At 34.7% G+C, this 20,970-nt stretch overlaps 4 protein-coding genes and 1 long non-coding RNA gene across 7 annotated transcripts; 1 reads left to right on the plus strand and 4 right to left on the minus strand.

Moving 5' to 3' along the window:
* Positions 1-9: 9 nt before the first annotated feature.
* Positions 10-623, minus strand: LOC135798171 (small ribosomal subunit protein mS37). The gene is made up of 2 exons (XM_065310922.1): positions 481-623; positions 10-420 (listed from the first exon to the last, which is right to left on the minus strand). Exon 2 carries the CDS (start codon positions 416-418, stop codon positions 65-67), a length of 354 nt encoding a protein of 117 aa, XP_065166994.1. The 5' UTR covers positions 419-420; positions 481-623; the 3' UTR covers positions 10-64.
* A 233-nt stretch (positions 624-856) lies between these two features.
* On the minus strand, positions 857-3,706 carry LOC135798169 (dymeclin). The gene is made up of 9 exons (XM_065310920.1): positions 3,541-3,706; positions 3,333-3,478; positions 3,123-3,269; positions 2,776-3,066; positions 2,395-2,711; positions 2,154-2,335; positions 1,950-2,075; positions 1,255-1,884; positions 857-1,192 (listed from the first exon to the last, which is right to left on the minus strand). The coding sequence occupies exons 2-9, from the start codon at positions 3,470-3,472 to the stop codon at positions 1,049-1,051; spliced, it is 1,977 nt and encodes a 658-aa protein (XP_065166992.1). The 5' UTR covers positions 3,473-3,478; positions 3,541-3,706; the 3' UTR covers positions 857-1,048.
* A 647-nt stretch (positions 3,707-4,353) lies between these two features.
* On the plus strand, positions 4,354-18,386 carry sas (stranded at second). Of its 3 annotated transcripts, none has more exons than XM_065310918.1 (9): positions 4,354-4,845; positions 13,910-14,428; positions 14,504-14,612; positions 14,673-15,523; positions 15,756-16,589; positions 16,663-16,849; positions 16,902-17,761; positions 17,825-18,049; positions 18,129-18,386. In XM_065310918.1, the coding sequence occupies exons 1-9, from the start codon at positions 4,683-4,685 to the stop codon at positions 18,134-18,136; spliced, it is 3,756 nt and encodes a 1,251-aa protein (XP_065166990.1). In that variant the 5' UTR covers positions 4,354-4,682; the 3' UTR covers positions 18,137-18,386. The 3 variants fall into 3 exon arrangements, with proteins under 3 accessions (XP_065166990.1, XP_065166989.1, XP_065166991.1); XM_065310917.1 differs by having other exon boundaries at positions 4,355-4,845; positions 14,489-14,612; XM_065310919.1 differs by lacking the exon at positions 15,756-16,589 and having other exon boundaries at positions 4,360-4,845; positions 14,489-14,612.
* On the minus strand, positions 4,852-5,607 carry LOC135798172 (uncharacterized). Its single transcript, XR_010549668.1, has 2 exons — positions 5,385-5,607; positions 4,852-5,318 (listed from the first exon to the last, which is right to left on the minus strand). It is a non-coding gene; the product is annotated as an uncharacterized lncRNA (long non-coding RNA).
* LOC135798170 (SAGA-associated factor 11 homolog) lies at positions 18,333-19,863 on the minus strand. Its single transcript, XM_065310921.1, has 5 exons — positions 19,697-19,863; positions 19,509-19,567; positions 19,139-19,452; positions 18,846-19,078; positions 18,333-18,778 (listed from the first exon to the last, which is right to left on the minus strand). The coding sequence occupies exons 3-5, from the start codon at positions 19,438-19,440 to the stop codon at positions 18,546-18,548; spliced, it is 768 nt and encodes a 255-aa protein (XP_065166993.1). The 5' UTR covers positions 19,441-19,452; positions 19,509-19,567; positions 19,697-19,863; the 3' UTR covers positions 18,333-18,545.
* Between the last annotated feature and the right edge of the window lie 1,107 nt (positions 19,864-20,970).

Raw genomic sequence — 20,970 nt, forward strand, 5'->3', positions numbered from 1 at the left:
ACTCTGGACTAGTTTTTAGATACACAATATATTACAATCAAACTACATAATTAAGTTAATTATATCACTTATGATTAGGATATCTTTTTAAAAGAATATTGACTTGTTTGTAAGACAATTTTTTTTCTCCAGGAGTTAGAATACCCTTTTCAGCTTGTTCTTTTTTAACTTGTTTGGTATTCATATGCTTAGCATAGCAATTCTTGAAGCTGTCAATCTCTTTGGAACATAGTGCTTGGTTAAATTCATATGTTTTAAAACAAGCCAGCATTACAGACATTTCTTGAATACAACAGACTTCTGATACTTTGTCTCCTTTTCCAGATACTGTGGGTTTTAGTTTCAGTGGCAATCGCTCTTGGAATGGAACTGGTTCTGATGAAGCTTTTCTCCATGCTAATAATGCTGTGAGCCTCATATCTAAAGAATAAAGTAGTTCAATATTTAATGTTTCATTATATTATAGATCAATTAACATACTTAGTTATTTTAATTCAATAAATCTTTGTTGTTCAAATATATCACCTAAAATTAATACAGCAATCGGGCCTGTAAAGTTCGAGGTTAACAGAGGTAGAAAAGTTGCCTATATTGGGTATACAGTTTACCGACAATGGTATCAGAAGCTTCGTTTTCCTGCAATCAATCCTGCCAATAGAAATAAATATTGCAAAATGTTAACTAATTAATGTGGGCTCAATTTTAAATCTTTTGCATACATATAGAATGCGTTCGTAAATGAAACGGTTTTGTAAAGGTTTAATTAAATACATGCGAGTCACTCTTTTGAATGACTTCACGAAATACAATGTTTTGCACGCAAGGCAATGTTTAAAAAATATCCATATTACTGAAATATTTCTAAACATGTTTATTACATTATTGAACTCAAATTCTTTATAAAAATATGTACATAAATACTATATAAAGTAATTAAAGCACAATAGTTACATATGCATCATTTTGAGACATCATTGTTAAAATTTACAAGACAGAATAATTAAATAAAGCATATTATACATGGGCCAATTCAAGCAAATTAAAATCATTAACAAGCCACCGTTAAAATTCCCGACGTATCGCTGCTCCAATGAACATTACTTTGCTGGTTGACTAGTGCCCATATGTATGGAATGAAAAACTCTTCAGGCTGCTCCTCTTCAACATATTTGAACTTTAAATCCGGAAATTTCTAAACCAATTCATAATCATTAAATAATACTAACATCTACTGTTTGCTAACGTTTAACTTACTGTTAACTTATCCTTAGGCCAATGCCTAGCTCCTTGGCAAATAACATTCAGCACAATATGTGCATCCACCTCCTGATGTTGCATTTTACTACTCAACAAATCAGAAAAGTACTCGATGATAATCTCAATATTGTGTACGATATCAGAGAAAGCTGGATTGGTCTTGAATTGCTTGAAAACATCCTTTTTATAGAGCAATGTATACACCAGATTTGGGTTGTTATGCAGTTGGTGCGTCAACGCCGAATTAAAAATCTCCAAAACCATGCGCAGGACTTCCTCAAGAACGTACATGTACTGCTCGGCATCTGGAACTTCTTGTCCATCGGCAATCTGTACTTGCACTGAGTTAGCATCTTGTAGTTGTATCTCCACCTCCGCTTTGAAACGTTGATAACGTTTAGCGAGCGTTTCAAAAAGTGAAACTAATCTTTGGCATACATAGGGATGAAGGTCTCGGAACTGCGATGACATGTTTGCAAGAGCGGCGAGGCAATTTGTGTGCAGGTATTTGTCTTTCATCTTCAGCATATTGTACTGAATTGTTCTTATAACTACTAATACCAGTAGGCCACCCAAGGACACTTCGGAGAGGACACGTTCAGTGTACCACGTGACATTTTTCAATTTCTATTGGTAAATGAAATCGAAATTAATAAATTGCCAATAAATATATAATAAACTAAATTACTCACACTCTGATGAATAGAGCGATTAAAACTTTCATCTTCACTTAGAATCAACAAAATAATCAATGACATGTAGATATGATGTGAATTACTGTCTGGTGCATGATATAATGTTTTTAAAATCGGAATCACCTAAAAACAATAAATACGTGATAAAAATAGCAGTGTTTTGAAATCTTAAATATATATATAAACAGTATTTATGCTTACCAGTTGATTTAAATCGGCTCTATTTAATAAATGTGCCTTGAAACCAGCATTTCGATGAAGCAATAAATATAACAACAATGTAGCAACATCTCCAGAAGCCTTTTTGCACAACACACTAAATAATTGACTATATTCCACCCGAAACACTCCGGTATCTTGTGTTGGAGCAATTGGATTATTATCTAAACATAATAAAACAAAAATTATCAAATGATAAGTACGAATCTTTAAAAAAAATTACCTTGACTATTCACACATGAAAATAAACATTGGCGATAAGGATTCGGCTGTATCGAGCAGTGATTCGCCAGTACTAAAATTAGCAATAAACTGTGCATGCCCAATGGACTTGTTTCCACTTCAACTCCTTCGATAGTTTCACTATTTGCTGGTTTTCTAGTAAATGTCAAAATAGACCATATTTCTGTAGCCAGGCCTAGCACAATACTGCTGCCATGACCATCACCAGGTGGTTGCTTCTTTTGCTCAATAAAATTTTGAAGTAAACTCTTGACAAATAATGGAGCATGGATTGAATGCCTTCCTTTCATTATTAATCTAAACATATTAACCAAACATGTTATTTGAAATTTTCGAAAACATTGACTTAAAATATTTTTACCTAAAGATGTTTGATTGGTCTGGTCTTTGATTAGAATGAATTTCAATTGATAACAGAACCAGAATTGTTGTTATTGCTTCCAGGTGAATGGCATAAGTGAAATCTTTAAGTGGTACATCCACCACAATGCCAAACAAAGATCCCAACAGTGTTTCCAGCTTAACAACATTATTTTCCGGACCAGTCTCAATGTGTTGCATTAACTGCTCTTCTGGAACCATCTCTGTTAGATATTTTAGTATACATCTTATGATAAACAGAGCATTGAGTGTCTGCCAACTAAATAGATTACTGCAAAGATAAAAATACTTATTTCATATAGTTATGATAATATTACTAATATTTACTTGTCTGTAGTTGTTGCAGCCAATAGCTCTGATGCTCTCACTAAGAACACTTGTATTAAAGAACTGATATTTCTTGACTGCAAGTTGTTATTGATAAGTTGCTGCAGCAGAGGCTCAATTTTAGTTTCCAAAAAGAGTTGTTCATTGCTAGAAATTCATAAAATTTGTTTTAATGTTAAAAAGAAAATTTCTAAATCAACTTTAACTCACCTGGTCTGTGGAACAGTGATATTAAATGTAAGAAACGAATTCCAAAAGGGATCATTTGGTGAAATAAACTCCTTCCCAATAAATTTCAGAACAAACTCATTGCTGTTCAGCTCAGTCTGCTTGGTGACTGCAATTCCCATTTCAAGCTGAAAATACCCGGTGTAAATTAATAAAACGTGTCGGTGTTGGATTTTACGTGGGTAATTACCTGTTTCTTGATCTCATATGAAATCGTTATGCGAGCTTTGCTGTTGTCATAAATATTCGAAGTTGATGTTTCTCCTACGAATCGTACGAGTCGGGAAATATAACCTTACACGTCATGATTTCATCTGACGTTGTTGACATTTTATCGGCGTGATGTTTGCATTTGTGTGGGTGGTGTCAAGATAATAAAGACTACTGTAAGTAGATCACAACCGGTGCTGCCACCACATTGTCAAACATTAAGTTTCAAAATAGTTTTAAACGTAATTCTAAACGCATTTCGATTTGTTTTTGGTAATTATATTTGTGTATAGCCTTGTTAATTACAATTCGGTAATATTAACCATAAATATTAAAATATTTCACATTCTCATTAACAGAGAACTTGCAAACAGTCATTTTGTGTTGATTTGCACAATTAATTTGCATCAATCTTCTTGTGTATTCATTTTAACCAAAATTTTTGAAGTGTTATTCTTGTTAAATTTTTAAAAACGTGTTCTCAAAGCTGAGTAAGAATAATAAGTTGGTCTCAGTTAGTCATTGGGCTCGTCCGTAGGCTAGAGAAGAGCACAAATCCTCTCAAAGAACGCGGCGCGCGTTCAAAACACATATTTACCTGTCGCGGTGTGTGAGTGCGCGCGTACCTGTTGCGCCCAAGAGGATGTAGTCGATGCAGGCCGTGTAAGACGCGTAGACGCAAGAAGGAGCGAAGTATGCGAGTACCGATAATGCGGAGGAGAACGAGGAGGACGGTCGGTGATGGCGATGGTAGGTAGAGGAAAAGTGGAGGCCAACCGCGGCATCGTACGCGGACCGCTGACCGGCCGGGGCCGCGCGCGGCAGAATGAAGTGGAATGAAGAATGCCACAGTGATGAGATCTAACTGTGTCTTGCTGCTGGTGCGCCGTTCCTGTTTTGCCTGTTAGCAGCGTGCGCGTAGTGTTTCTAGTTTCGTCCATCGTAGCAATAACTGTTCAGGTGCTTGTGCTTACACGTCTACCGAAACACAAACGAAACGAAAAAAATACGAAGAAATACTCAAGACGTCCGCATCGCAAAGTGCAAATGTTTTCGGCGCGGTCGGGTCGATGGATTTCTGAATAGTTTAGGATATTATCACCGGTGTGTAACCGAACGACGATGATTAGAAGAAGATCGGCGGCAGTGCCATCTCGGAAAGCGGGCGCTGCTTTGTTGGTGGTGATGTTGGTGTTTGTGAACTCGGTGGCGTGCGTGGATGAGAAAAACAATCAGACTATGGCAATTAATGCAACTTCAAGTGTGGATAGTATTTTAAAAAATGGTATGATGATTTTATTACAATCTCATAGTTTTTATTAAGTTTAAAACTAATGTGCAGATAATTGCGGTTTTCTTTTAAATATTTTAATGCGAGCCGGTGGCACGAGCCGTGTGTTTATTGCGGTGGAATGCTGTTGGAGAGAAGAAAAGAAGTGTCGACGGGTTTTGTCTAAGTGTGAAATATGTGGCACATTGCGCCACATTATTGAGGATATGATGGTGATTGTTGATAGTTGCATGCATCGTTTCTAGATTACAGTAACATTATCTTTGCGGTCAACAAATTTCACTTAAATTTAACTTGAAAAAACCCAAACATTAGCAGATTTCTACGTTTTTATCTTATATATTTTTAAAATTTGCCTCTATTGGGTTTTTAAACAACAATAAAATTAATATAAATTGGTTTAGATAATTAACTTTCTTATTATGAATCATTGAATTCTATAATGCATTAAATTCTAAAGTTATAACCTGCCAACATAAAAATTTTACCAATTAGTCGATGTCAATGAAATTCAAAATGAATAAACACCTTACCTCATACCGAGTGCCAGTTATCTTGATAATTATGATCATCATGATGTTAAATTAAACATCACACAATACGAAGCGGATTTCTATTGATCAAGGTGCAACGTTAATTACCATTGAGATACCGGCTTCTCAGCTTCCAACTTGAGATGTTTGATGCGCGTCTACGCAATCTCAATACCCAATATTATTAAATCACGTCTTTCCCAGTTTAACGTTTTCTTTAGCGTATTCATCGCTTATGTATCTACGATTTTCGTTTTTAAAGCTGTCTAGGCACTACCTTCAACTCGCCGATGAACATTGATGCATACAAATTGCGTTATCTCATTATGAAATCATCACGATTTATTTTCGTTCGCTTTGTAATAATGGTACGAGTATAATCCTCGAATGCTTCTCGTTCGTGGCCGCTGCGCGCACGAGAAATTGAAAGAACAAGAGAGATTCAGAGGTTTTTCATTTTACTCTGCGTACTGTGTAGATATTTACCCATTTATATTAGCATTTAGAATATTCTCTTTAATATATCTATTGTATTCGAGATGCAGGAGATGCAGCCGGAGTAAAAATGCGCTTGCGCAATAGCTCTGATAGCTGTAAGCATTGTGCCTGCATCATGCACCGACAGAAGACTGAACGAAACTGAAGGCGTTGGATTATTATATGATATTATAGCTATTTGTATACTTTTGGCAAAACCGTTAAATGTTATATTGGTTTAGGGAGTGCTCGCCGGTTTTGAATGTGAAATGTTGCTAACGTGTGAATTATTTCTTGATTCAAGTCGTGAAAATGAGCTGCGTTGAAAAATATTGCTTATGCTTATTTTAGATATACCGGAATATAAGGTAATTTCCCAACCTGACAGGTTCACTTTCTAAAAATAATGCAATCACGTCGAGGAAAACCCAAACCGTCGAAACAACAAATGGAAACCGCTTGCGAAATTACTTCCATGCTTTGCTTTATCAATGACTAAATGTTTTTTTCGTTTGGTTTGACGAAATGGCAATTATCATTAATTGCCTAAGCCCCTAAGTGTTTGATTAGTGTAGCTTTTACTTCTGTACAAGTGCACGCGGGTCCAAAAGTAAATGTTTAACTTATAATTTGTTGGAATCGCTAATTTCGTTTCCCTCGCAGCGCATGCACGCAGCTAAAGAGTGAAGACCGTGAGACCTCTCTCACCGCAAGTACGCTGCAAACTCTTCCAAAGTCCGGGCGATCATCGTCGTGTTCGATGCTTGTTCCAATACTTAATTTAATTGAAAGGATTCGTGAAAGGTAGTTTTTATCTCTCCTATCTTGCAGCGCAAGTAAACTGCGCGATTTGAATGAATCAAATCGTTTACGATTTTTAAGTGCAGCGTAATTAAATGCTGCACGAAAAAAACTTGCAACATTGATATAAATATTATTTTATTCTTGTATTTAAGTCGTGAGAATTTTGAAACGTAAGAATTCTCGAGGATTATCACGGATTGATATATTTTTGCAACTTATATTGCAAATATATTTATTACATGAATGCGTAATTTACACGAAATTTATATTATTCCAATAAATGCGATATGGGACTTTAGTAGTTTTGATTTATTTTTTAAAATATTTTTATTTTATAGTTGAAGTTGAAAAAGTGTTTCGTGATTTTTTTGCATTGTTTATTATTGAAGTAGCAATTTCTCAGATAATAGTTCTCAAAATTAATGTTTTCTCAGTGTTATCAATATCCCGATGCTCATGAAATTGAGGAAAATACATGAAAGTTACTGAAATTTAATACATTCGGAAACTTTTAAGTAATCCGATAACAGAATTCTAATAGGATGCATTTTTTCTTAATTTTTATTAGCATGTTTTTATCGCAGGTATAATTAACTTAAGAAGCCATTTATTGAAGAGAGGTACAAAGTCCGCCGGGAAGCTAGTTATAAAATTAAGTGTGATTGATTAAATACCGGATTCTGAGGATAACTACTTTTTATGGATTTCCCTTAAAATGCAATCAATACAGGATGCAATTATATTCGAATCTTAATTAAAACAATTGGTAATTTGATTATTGCTAAATATTATGAATACGTCTAAACGTAATTTAAATTTGAAAGAGAATGAACATGTTGTGCGTTACCATTAGTTGTTAAATTCGTTTAATTTGACCTGTGGCAATGCGCCAGCACATATTCAGTTTTGTTTAGCTGGTGCTTTTAATGCCGCTGCAACAATAGAACAATGAAAATATTTCGACGCTCGTGAAAGTGTGAATTTCCCATACAATTTGGGCTGTGATTGTTCACCAGTTTGCGATTTTACGACAAAACATCCATTCAATTTGAATCTGTTTGAAGAATCGTTCGAAAAGTCCGAAATTAACTTTTAATAATTAAATAGCACTCGACGAGCATGTGCATGTGCGTTGACAATGGCGATAAATTGGCCTTCCATGCACGATTACTTCGACACGTTTTGAGAATAATGCCGTTTTCATGGCATAACACTACGTTACGTAAACCAACGGCTAACAGTTTCCACTTATTGTGCGATAAAAATTTATTGTACGTGTGTGAGGTAAAACAAAAAGTAACTTCGGGTACAGACGGATTATTGAGGAGGTGCTTTTCCTGCTTTTGTATTCTTTTTTGTTGAATTGGCAATGGTACAGTTTATGCTATGGCGTGTCGTGGCCGAAGAAAACGAGGAAGAGTCACGAACAAGTTGGAAGTGTTGGAAGCACGCGGACATGCGGAATCAAAGTGATGGCACTACCGCACTAATAAATACGGAATCGCGGATATGCGCCATAACTCGCTGAGCGGAGCGTTTACCTCATGTGTTGATTTCAATTAAAAGCATGTTAACTCGTTTGCCGTAACTGGAACGCAGATTTTGATTATTATAAAACCAGATTTTATTGGAGCATTCGTACAATAGCACAAGGTTTACGACGCATCAAAGCTTATAAGTAATTAAATAGAATTAAGAACTTTTTCTCGTTAATTTGTATCAAAACATTAAATGTTTTTGTTTTCTATTATATTAAATTGAGAAAACATTGTATTTTAACCTAATTCACATGCTTAATCATTAAACGCGGAAATTATTTTATTTTTATTTACGCATTTACGAACTGCGGAGATTATAATTTAAAAAATAGCCTATTTATTTACTTTGCTGTCTGTAGGACTTATTATGTACAAAATCCACAAAATAATATTTTATTTTAAACAAATGAAATATGCTAATAGTAGGCTAATAGTAATTTTGCAACGAAAAAACCTCCTTAGTAATATAATTACATAAAAATTACATACTGTATGTTATTATAATGTAATAAACTTGAACTTGCTTCAGAAAGGAAAGCACACGCCGTGCAACTCACAAATGTCATACAGGAAAAGGAGTATCTGAAATATCCACTTAGTCAATGAAAATTATATAATCGTATATGAATACCTATGTTAGTAGTATTTTATTGTTGTTTTTGTCTTCGTGTGATTGTAGAGATTTCCCTTCGTATGCGTCTACGCATATAATAGTCAAGAAATAGGTATTATTTAGAAATTCAAAGGTTCTTCACTCCGCAAACACTCTTGGAATTAATATTGTGCATGGTGTAACATTATTGCAATTGGTTCTGCATTGTGTGTGTGCAGCATTATCGATCGTAATTGACGGTTGCACAACCTGTAATTAATACATTTGCAATGAATGTTTATATTGAAGCTATTAAGGGGATTCATATTAATCAATCTTGGATTTGTAGGCTAATGTTGTTACGCTGTTTTTTTTTATATCTCAATATGTTTTATTATTACTATTACACATAGATGATTAATTGATTTGTCATTCCGACTATAATTTATTTTATTAGTTATAATTTATTGTTAGGATTGAAGCAGAGGAGTGTTTGATTTATATTTTAAAATACATCATGCGTTTATTTTTTCAGGTGTATACATTAACTTTTTTTGCAAATTTACTAAATATACAATGTATTTATTATTGGAATGAAAGTTTGTTTAAAGTAAAATTTTGTTCATCTACTGACTTCGCTAGTATATTGAACCGAGTAGATAAACTAACGAGCTAAAACTTAAAACAAACAAAAAATGCAAAAACGTTGTCGACCTTTTACGGCTGCATTCCCATCGCCTGCAATCTCCGCACAGCATCCAGCCATTTGTAGCGCTACACTACGAATACCTTGCCGCAATCGTCCTTTAGCTCCACGCAGCTCGCGGCATGCACCACGCTCATATTTTACAATTTTACAAATGCGATTTCGTAATAAACTCGCATCGATTCTGCACGTGAGTATGCCGGCTGAGGCGTGTGGAGCTCAACAATTAGTCAGCACTACCGAGTCACTTGAATTCTAATAATGCATTAATTGCAAAATAGTAATCACGCGTCATTGCTAATAATCACACAATTGCACACCCATTTGGAATAATGACTGACCTAAGCCAATGTATGCAATTCTTAGCGAGAAGCTGTAGGCTGCACTGATTGTCGGATAAGAAGAAGAATAAGAAGAATACGACAGCAGGTGTCTGCGAAAAATGCCATTAGCACCGTTTTACAATTAAATCTGTGCTGCCACTGATACCCAGTGTAAAATAATGCATTGCTGGTATTTAATGCTAATGCAAGTCGATTGTTTATTTTGGAACGAGCACACACCTCACAAATACTTTTAATTTATGTAAAGAGATTATTAATTTGAAAACAGTGTGAATTGCGATTTAAGTGGGTTAGTGTTATATGCGTGGGCAATTGGATTGTTTTCACACTTTAATTTAGGTAACAGGAAGGTTTTCTAAAGAAAATTTCAAGTAATATAAGTCACATGGAAGATTATTATATTTTTCTTCTAATTCGCTTAATTTTGTTAAATTTCTCAGTTGATGTCATTAAAATGACGACTATTAAATTAATCTACATTAAAATATCATAAATATTAACTTTTCTTGACAAATTATACCAAAATAGAAGAAATGTATTTTTTAATCACTCCAAATAACAAGGTTAGTCTTTAAATTTCAAATGTTTGCATTCATTTGTATTATTTAGCTACTTCTCATCATTATTTGGTATATATTAAGTTTAATTTTGTGTCATTTGTCGCTGTTTCCTGTGTGTACATCGGCGACAGACCTTCCCAAGGTTACTTTTACAAAAATTTACATTATTTGTATTGCTCAGCCGTGTATTTCATCCTGTTTTCATTTACTTTTTGTTTCAATGGCAGGTATTTTTGCGCGTTTCCTTGGAATCGTTTTCGAAATAAAAAATACAAGTCGTTTTGCGATTTTCATTGTCAACATTTACATTGTCTCGCGGTGCACTTCGTATGCGAGCGGCAGACATGTGGTTACTTTCTAAATACTAATGCAGAAATTTCACCGCGCCTGTCGAACGTTGACTCGTATGCAATGACACTTTTGCAAAATACGCACAGTTGCGCGTCGAAAGTGCGACTTGAGTATGATAAGCGCAATACAAAGCTCGAACGCATTTCCAATCTCTGGAGTTTAGTGATTGTAAATTCAAAAGAAAGTGTTGATAAGTAGTAACTGAGATAATGTAAAAATGTGTTAATATGTAATTTAATACTTTAATACAGGGTTTGTTTAATAAAGAGTAAAATATAAGATTAAATACGCATTTTCTACGTTACAGAGTACAATGACTGCAATAACAGACTGCATTGTACGAATAATTATAATCAGTTAATTGTAATGAAAGAAGCAGTTTTTGCAAGCTATTGTAGTATATGGAATATAAAGTAGGTTTTACCACATTCGGTACCTCAAAGATATCGTTGCAATTCTGATTATAAACAGTAACAGACGTAACAGACGTTTCTCGGTGAATTTTTATCATGAAATGCTAGTTTCTAAATTTATACTAAATAAACTTCTTGAAATTTCAGTACGATGTAAAGAGTTTTGTTATAAGGGCAAGAGTTTACATTGTAGCTATATGCAAAATAAGAAATTTAGAAAAATGAAAATATTGAGATTTGTAAATTTGAAAATAATGCTATTTGCTTATTTTCCCACCCTGTCTTGATTATCTACAATATTAATTAATAAAATGTATTATTTCTAAGAGTGAAAGTTAAAATTCTAGATTGATTGCTATATTAATTACAATTTACAACAATTATGACTTCACACGTATATTAAATTCCTTGCTTTATAATAAAAGAAAATTGAATCGATTAAAAATAAAAACATACAATATATAGTTAATGCGTTAATGACACCTAAACAAGGAAGTACAATATCAATGTAAATCCTCATCTGGGTTAATGACACTCTTAATTAACACATTTATTTTATACTTTTTACGCTTCAGGTACATTTAAAAAATTCAAGTTTGCTCATTTTATACAATCCTGTTATTTATTAAATTACCAACAATCATGATATAAACGTAAACGTTGCTAAGTATTACTTCTATTATATTACTACTATAAGCATTCAGTTATGGTTGTCCTACGTACGAAAAGTTTGCCAAACTTAACGGTTTATATTTTATATCTGACTAATAAACAAACTTGTTAGGCTGCCATTGGAGGTACCTCATAAATATAAATATTACATATGAGTCAAGCATCACTAACTTTTTCAACGGTATGTAATAAAGTTATGATGTCAGTTAAGTCAAGCAACACGATGATGTATTTACAAGAACAAGAACCAAAAAATATGTTCGAAATGTGTTAGTAGGATTTGATATTAACGATAAATGCCAGACAATTATTAATTATTATTAATAATAGTAATCTTAAAATTAATATTTTATGCATTTTGGATTTGAATTGCACTTTCTCGAATGATTAAAAACCATAATTAATATTCCTTGTTTCTACAATATTTTGTTTTATAAGTACCACATAACCAAACTTGTTTTTAACCGGAATTGAGAATAAAAATAAGAACAGACTACGAATGTCGCAGTTACGGTGCCAAACACAGATATAACAAAATATTCATATACAAAAATGATAATATCAAATGAAATACGACCATAATCTGAAGAATGTACGCCGTTGTGGACTTGCAACTGGAAATTAAACTACTAGAAAACAACATGCTGACAATGATATTCTACGCCCAAGCAGCGTACACGTTTATTGTTGGTGCTTCTATTCGAGTGTAACATCACAATTTTTGTTCTTCAGCGTGCGCAGCAAGCACGCGGCATGAAATATACGTGGAGAAATTTATGTAATACGTAGGATAATCCCACACACAATCACGATTGTTGCATGTTTTCATGTTTCTAACTTTTCTTTGCACAGAACCAAGCCGTTCGCATGCGAGCATTATGCTATACAATATAGATAAGTCCAACGAAGCGTATGCATAACGTCATGGGCATAGCGAATAAACTTTCCTGTTGTGCATTCTTTTATTTTGATATTGAATTGCACAAAAACTCGTTAATGTGCTTGATATGAGAATGAAATTTAAATTGATTTTCTAATGTGTGGAAAGACAATTTTGATTTTTTTGCCTTGTAGATTGAAACACCAACGCATGTGTATTTGTGTATAGTGGAATTTCCACTTTGTTAATTCACGATTATCTCAACATTAAATATCAGAACAAAAGTTATATAAAAGAGCGTGAGAGTTGGTAAATGTTTCTTGACCAATAGCCGGATGAGCCACCAAGATGGCATGCAAGATCTCGGTCAAAGTGACTAATGGGCAATTTGGATTGTTCATTTCTCGATAATTGCGCATGCTGTCGCATAACCTAATAAATAATTCATTTACCTAACCAATATTACATCAGAACAATGCTTAACCTAAGATTTGCTTGCAAACTCACGCAAATGCTAATTCACAGGTAATTGTTGATTTTTATTTATTTTTCAATACAATACTGCTTAGCATATATTTGCAAATAATTATAATCTACGTATTTCGATTTTCATCGGCCTCCTTTCAGATTAATAATAATTACAATAATTATTCTGTATCCTACTTTATAATTATATTGCTAATACAACACGTAAAAAATAACTAAATAAAAGATACTCTATTGAAATACAAAAAAAGAGAGATATTTCTACATTTCTTTAAATTGTTGAAAAAAAGAATGATTAACAAAAAAATCTACGTTTTGGTGTGCCAAAATGCTAAATGCTCACTTTATTTATAAAGTTCTAAACGTGAACACATTTAACGCCAGTTGAATTCATTAATTAGCTGTGTATTGTGGAATCGTGCACGAAAACTAGAATGTAGCCATAATCTAACTGTTTTTTACTGACTGAAGATATTTGGTTCCTCGTTCAAGTCGTCGGCGTCAATCGGCATCGTTCCAAAAAACAATCCAAATCTTAATTTCACGTTCAAGGCCTCGACCTACTTTGAACTACCTTTTCTTTTACGAATGCGTTAATACTTATGATGATTCATGTACGCCATTCTAATATATAAAATATTTATGTCGTAGAAAATTGAAAAAAGGTTTAATTGCAATATTTGTTTATTTTAATAATTTCAGACACAAATCAACCGTACATTCAAGAAATCACAACTACCATTGCACCAATTTTACCCATAATAGTTCCTACGGTTCCTACTACCACAAATGCCAGTGATGCCTCGACGAGTCGACCAAAGGAAGCAAAAAGTCGGGCGCTCGAATTTGATCCCAACGACCAAGGCAATAATCTTAGCAATAAAACGATGGATTTGAGCAATGTAAGCTTGGATGATGACGATGAAAATGATGAAACACCGATGATCAGTGCGAAGATTTTATCGGTAAAGCCGACGTTGAGAGTGCAGAATCATACTACGACTGGTCAATGTGAAAAAGGTGGTTTAACATACGACAATGGTGAAAAACTCGAAGTGGATTGTGATCTGGTGTGCACATGCGAAAATGGTACCATGGATTGTGTGGATAGATGTTCGGGACCTTACATTCGGAAAGGAAAGAAAATTAGTGACCCATTTTGTAGGGAAGCACCTAGTGATGATCAATGTTGCTCCGTTTTGCAATGCACATCAGACACAGGTTTGAATCATGATAAATAGTCTTTACTAATAATTAAGAGTAAAATGTGAACAATTTTAGAAACTGAACCTTTAGAAATCTGTCACTATCAAAACAAAACATATAACAGGGGTGATGTTATCAAGGAAGGTTGTAATGAAATTTGTTCCTGTGAGGCTTCTGGAAAACTAAGTTGCAAACCAAGGTATGTTCAATTATAATAAAATAGATACTAATAAAATAAAGTAATAATAAATCGTTTCAGATGTAACCCAATAACGAAAACCTCAGATAAATGCCTGGAAATTCCGGATAAGAATGACCCATGCTGCAAAACAGTTATTTGTGATGTCACTTTAAAGGATAACAAGCTTACTTCAGCTAAATATATAAATGCCACCACTATTAAGTTAGAATTTGATTCAAAGTTGGAACCAAATCAAACATTACCACTTATTGATGTGAGTGATGACAAAAATACATGGAAAACTTATACTCCTCTGAGTGGTGGTTATTTATCTCAACTTGAAACGACATTTAAATACGCAAAAATTGAAAACACCGATGATTTTGTTGAAATCCAAGGCATGGCAGATGATTTAAGAAAGAACGAAAGTGCTTCTGATCTGCAGACGAAACCACAACACTGTTTGTACAAAGGAGTTGAATACAGACTTGGTCAAGAATTCAACGACGCATGCGAGTCGTTCTGCGTATGTCGAGAAGCAGGCGTCAAGTGTTTGAAAATGGAATGTCCAACGTATTTTGGCACGGATGTATTGGATCCAAATTGCATTGAATGGGAAACGGTACCGGCAAATTTCACACCTACACCTCCGGTGTGTTGCCCGGAAAGATTGCATTGCAAAAACAACGGTTCGTGCGAGTACGAGGGTGGCATGTACCAGAATTGGCAGCAAGTACCGACAAACGTGACCGGTTGTGAAAAACGCTGCTATTGCGAGATGGGCAACGTAGAATGCCAAAACATTTGCCCACCCGTGACGGAAACGCCTCCATCTAATCTTGAGTGTCCGGCTCATCAAGCTGTATTAAATCATTTGCCCGGCGATGATTGCTGTATGTACTGGATGTGTAATGAAAAGGAAAATACAAGTAAGTGATAGTTTTAATATATTATCGAAAATATGTTTGTGGGAACGCATGATATTATTATCGAGTCAGTTTTGGAGTATATGCAATATCCGTTGTTGTGGACCACTTACTATGTACATAAACCATGACTTTGTGGGACTGGACTGACTAATCCTGGTTTCGGCTTCTTCTTTAACCAACTCAATGATATGATAAGAGTGCAAACTTGTATTGATTGTGACCTAAATTATAGGTACGCAACCACCGCGTGTGGAAGAAGTAGAACCAGGCCATAGTAACAAGTCAAATGACGTTCAATTACCGTTCCCCTTCCGCCCGACCAAAGCACCTTCAAAAACATCAGGCCCCTTGTTAATTTACGAAAATGTTAATCACACTCTCGGTAATCCTAAATTGCAACCCGACGAAAACCATTACTTACATAATCCGCATAGAGATGAGCCCAAACATAAAAAAACAGTAGATACTCATACAGAAACAACACCTAGACCTGTACCATCAGAACCTTTTGAAAACGAAGCCGATGACGCATATTTAGGTCCATTTAATCCAACATTTAAGAAACCGTCAAAACCGCCTAAGTCTAAACCGCGACCAAATTTTGTTACGCCATCCCCGCAAAATCATAATAACAATAACGATAATTATATTCCGGAGTATAATGATCACGATGACAAACATGATCAGGACGATAATCAGGAACAACCTCTCGGTATTCATATTCACGGTAAAGGCAATCCGGAAGAATTGTTACACATTATTAATCAACACCCTGAATTGGCGGAATATCCACCTGGCTCTGTGCTTGAAATTCATAATGTGCCACCAAGGCCTCAACAGAGACCAACTCAATACAATGTAAACTCTCCACCAAATAAAAACGGTCCACCTGGTTTACCGCCAGGTATCTCCTTAGAACAAATCTTGCAAGAAATTCATAAAAACGGCCCTAATGGACTGGTCCCTTACCCTAACAATCCATCCCATCCCGGACAGATTTACGTACAGGCTCCTCCGCATTTACAAAGACCCCAAACAAACGGACGTCCACAGCAAATCATTCCAGGTTTGTGCCCCATTGCAATCATTGTCCTGGTAATTATAAGTGCTTGATATAATAAAATATTCTTTTGCTTTAGGTTTACAACATCCAGGCATGATTCCTGGAAATTTCCCGAATGTGCCAGGTTACCAACAACCGACTAGTGATATCACCGTCAATTCTGTGGAAGCAATCGATGCACATACTGTACGTTTATCATTTGCTGTTCCTCCGATAATTGTGGGTCTGCATGGACGTGTCGAAGTTCGTTATACAGATACCGAGTAAGATAATATTGCTAAAATGAATCTTGTAATTTATACTTTTACTTTGCAGTGATGATAATTTAAACACGTGGAAATTGCAAGTATTTGCCACCACAAATGATTTGATCGGAACGCAGGCTTTGGAATTTGATCTCGTTGGGCTACGCGCCGACACCGACTACAGAATCAAGATAACAATAACGCTGCGGGATTTACATAACATGCCCACCAGCCGGATATACAAAATTCGCACTCTAAAGGAAATCCCCAGCAGCACGATGCCAGCCATGATTCCTATCGAGCCGGAACTCGTCATCACCGAGGTGAATGCGACGTGGGTGAGTGTCGCTTGGAGAAAGTTTGCCGAAAACGAAATGCAGTACATCGACGGAGTGCAGCTTCGGTTCAAAGAGATCGATGGCAAGATATACGCTGCCACGCCACTGATTCATCGCGCCGTTACCAACTACACGCTGGAGAATTTGAAACCGAACACCAAATACGAAATCGGTATCTTTTTCATTCCGTTCGCCGGCCAGCATACCGAACTGCATGCTGAGCACATGCTCCATTTCACCACAGCAAACGAAATCGATACGTATGGCTTCAATGTAACACTGGAGATTGCGCTGATTAAAGCCACAAATGTCGAGATATCATGGTCTGGCGTGCCCTATCCAGAAGACAAATACGTCAACATTTATAGAGCAATCTATCAAAGCGATTCGGGCAAAGGGGATTCGAGTACTTTTAAAGTAGCTAAACGCGACTCACCATCGAAAACCTCCATCAACGATTTAAAGCCTGGCACACGGTATCGTCTTTGGCTGGAGATTTATTTAACAAATGGAAAGATAAAGACGAGTAATGTGCAAGATTTTATCACCAAACCGAGATCCGCACCTAATCTGGGCGCTTCTTCCAAACAAGGTAATCAGCATGCCATAAATGCAAATGGCGGAATCAGTTCATAATATTTATTTTGCTTTGCAGATAAATTATCCGGCAATTTGCCCGACGAAAAATCCGACTATTATGGTCCACTAGTCATTGTAGCGATATTAGCAGCGATAGCCATTCTGAGCACGCTGGTGCTCCTCTTGATTTTGGTGCGACGCCATGGTCAGAATAAGGCGTGCATCACGCCACCGACGCGAGTCAGTCAATCGGCGTACGACAATCCGACGTACAAAGTGGAGATCCAGCAAGAAACGATGGGTAAGTACCATCGCAAATAATTAACGCTGTGCGTGTGTTCAGTGTGTTTGAATTACATGAAATATACTTGATGTTTTAGATTTATGAGAGACTATTAAGTAAATAGAGCAGTGCATGGTAATGTATGTTGTAAATATTTATACTTAACTATGACGTAAGAAGAAAGTGTAAGTTTTAACTAATTTTAATGAAGAACTCTATATATAAACACTCATGTAAGAATAACATTAGAATTATGTAAAATATTCTTTCTAAAATCAGCGGATACATAAATTAGAAGAGGTTAACCTTAATGCGCAATATTTATTCAAATAAAAGTATAAATTAAGTCCCAAAATGAGGTAGTTTTTTTTTTTGTCTCATGGCGCATTCTGACCTTTCCATTTTCTTATTTATAGTTTCATAAATACGTAACATTAATTATAATAATAAATAATATACTAATTAAAAATTTATTCATGCGTTTAAAACACACAGAAAATGTGTGATTCTGTTTTTACTCTAAGTTAATATTAGGTGAAGTGCGAACCCTTCGGTTTTTTTTATTTTTCCCAGATTTATCACGCTTCTTCGATGCATTGCTGCTAGCCACCGATTCGGCAGGCGACGATTGATTGGAATTGTCCTGCATTATATCACGCAGCATTATATCACAATCTTCATCGCCTTCGACGTCGACATTGACCGAATCCATATCGGAGAGAGCATTACTACCTTTCTTTGGTGTTCCTATAGAAATAATAACAAAACATTTTTCCTTGAATTCAATTATTTTTCATTTGATTGTGGTACAAACCTTTTCCTTTTTTACTTCTATTCCTTTTCCTCTTCCTAGTCTTCTGCCTGGAACTCCATTCAAAATCATCATCCCCATAGTCACTAGCATCCTCTTCTTTGTCTTTGGTGCTTTTATTACTATTGGAACTGTTGTTACTGTTGCTATTATTACCAATAATACTATGAGAAGTTCCTCTGCTGGGATTTTTCCTACGACCGAAACCCATGCATTGTTCTAAATGAGAAGCAAACCTGTAAAATAATAAATATAATTATTTAAACAAGTCCAATCATGGTTATGTTTAATTATACCTTGAGATAGCAAGAACTCTATCACACTTGGGGCAATCGCAGTTGTCTTGCACCAGGATGTCATTTCCAAAAATGTCATGAGAATCTGGATCTATATGTGTAGTAGACTGATCTGGTTCAGGATCCAGCCCTATTAATGTGGCTGCTCTGTGCACCTCAAAAATTATACCTAATGTTAGTTCATCAATTAAATTATCTAAAAACTTATGCATGATTCTTTGAAGCATATTCTTGTTAGACAGAAGCTCTCGGAGCTCCTTGTCGGAAAAGGTATATTCATCATCATTAAAGTCCTCTCCCATTTCCCTGAATTGCTGAAATGGGTTGCACTTAAGAAAGAAGTTGGCAATTTTAACCTTCAATTATTCACCTTCTGTGCAAAATTCCAGTTAAAATGACTGATATAACAGTTTACACCACATTCTAGATCTGAAAAAACAAAACCGATTACTTTTTAATCCAGCGTTTAAATTGTATATAACGATATATCTTTTGATAAAGTGGTATTATTGTATACATTGTTTTGTTTTGTATGTAAGTATTAAAAAAGACACGTACCAAGCGAATATTCTCGCAATGTCCGTTATAAAACAATTCTTAATATTCTGAAGATCTTGATATCAGGATATGTTGCACTTTGTTAATTCAGAATTAATGTAGAAAAAGCATAATTCCACCCCAAAAGCACCTTAGCAGCAAGTAGAAGAATGAAAGTTTACATTCCAAAGCAGGTTTACATGCACTTAGTAGCAATTTTAGTTCATAGATGTCGCGCCAATACAGTAAATTAGTTTTATTGCTTGAATATTGGTATATTGGTAAAACTTATTATTAAAACTCTTAAAAAGGATTATTAATGTCTATGAATGTTATTATGTATAATGTACAATAAGTTTTGAACAATTGAATACAAAAGATAGCCGCACTGTTTAAATGTGTAATATTATTAATACAATAATGCTTGTTGGCAACAAAATTATAACATCTGGTATTGGTGATAATGTTCTTTTTTGTTTGCACGGTTTGATTAATCGCAACCGTGCTCAGAAAGTAATTTATTTTATCTAATGTAATTAAGCAAAATAAAAATTATTAGGGTCATATAAATAACAGATAAATAACTAGAACAATTGATTTTTCAAATAATATTTCTTCTAGTAGGTATGTTAGTTCTATTTTGTTATAATTTTCCGTGGCAATCACAAACAATTGGTGTAAAAAATTAGATTAAATTTCTATATCACTTATAACAATAATAGAATTTAGGAGATTTCAGATTTCATTATAATTTTTAAGAGACTCTTTGTCTCTTGCACAGCTTCAATCCTTGAAACTTGAGAAGTACTTTTAAAATGCCTTCCAAAGATATTATATCTATATTATTATGATGTAGCAAGTACCCTTCTATAAAAATTATATTGATTGATGAAAAGAGTTTTTAACTTTTATATTAATTTTGATTGCAAAGCAGCTGCAAGTTTGTTTTCTTAAATTAATTCCGGTAGAAATCAATTAAAATTTTCAATTACAAATATCGCGGAATCAAAAAAAGATAAAATGAAAAAACTTCCGATCTGTGATTCTTACACAATTCCCGACATTATAATGTGAACAAAGCTTTGACTTTCAACGCACTTAAAAATAATAAATTGTAAATTATAATTGTCTAAATGAATCTTTCCATTTCGTTCAATAAACTTTTTATTAAATCATAATAATAGTTTAAAAAATATCATGTGTTCTGTTCACACGCGGTAGAAGTGAAACCTTCAGAACACTGTACTACTAGAGAATGAGACGAAAGTAGTATCAGGAGTGGGATAATTTTAGGG

The sequence above is a fragment of the Atheta coriaria genome, unplaced genomic scaffold (genome assembly GCF_025399875.1).
Source record: "Atheta coriaria isolate IRGN ID8LTWV9N9 unplaced genomic scaffold, Caltech_Dcor_3.1 hic_scaffold_9_pilon, whole genome shotgun sequence".
NCBI lineage: Eukaryota > Metazoa > Arthropoda > Insecta > Coleoptera > Staphylinidae > Dalotia > Dalotia coriaria.

What these genes read in the sequence shown, in the direction of transcription:
- LOC135798171 (XM_065310922.1), bottom strand. Translation starts at nt 418, where the DNA reads ATGAGGCTCACAGCATTATTAGCATGGAGAAAAGCTTCATCAGAACCA.
- LOC135798169 (XM_065310920.1), bottom strand. Translation starts at nt 3,472, where the DNA reads ATGGGAATTGCAGTCACCAAGCAGACTGAGCTGAACAGCAATGAGTTT. An exon ending in ATCACTGTTCCACAGACCAG is followed by an intron (nt 3,270 to 3,332) that starts GTGAGTTAAAGT and finishes ATGAATTTCTAG; the next exon opens with CAATGAACAACTCTTTTTGG. An exon ending in ATCGCTCTATTCATCAGAGT is followed by an intron (nt 1,885 to 1,949) that starts GTGAGTAATTTA and finishes ATTTACCAATAG; the next exon opens with AAATTGAAAAATGTCACGTG.
- sas (XM_065310917.1), top strand. Translation starts at nt 4,683, where the DNA reads ATGATTAGAAGAAGATCGGCGGCAGTGCCATCTCGGAAAGCGGGCGCT. An exon ending in AAACTAAGTTGCAAACCAAG is followed by an intron (nt 14,613 to 14,672) that starts GTATGTTCAATT and finishes AAATCGTTTCAG; the next exon opens with ATGTAACCCAATAACGAAAA. An exon ending in TAATGAAAAGGAAAATACAA is followed by an intron (nt 15,524 to 15,755) that starts GTAAGTGATAGT and finishes CCTAAATTATAG; the next exon opens with GTACGCAACCACCGCGTGTG.
- LOC135798170 (XM_065310921.1), bottom strand. Translation starts at nt 19,440, where the DNA reads ATGGGAGAGGACTTTAATGATGATGAATATACCTTTTCCGACAAGGAG. An exon ending in AGAGTTCTTGCTATCTCAAG is followed by an intron (nt 19,079 to 19,138) that starts GTATAATTAAAC and finishes ATTATTTTACAG; the next exon opens with GTTTGCTTCTCATTTAGAAC. An exon ending in TAGAAGTAAAAAAGGAAAAG is followed by an intron (nt 18,779 to 18,845) that starts GTTTGTACCACA and finishes TTATTTCTATAG; the next exon opens with GAACACCAAAGAAAGGTAGT.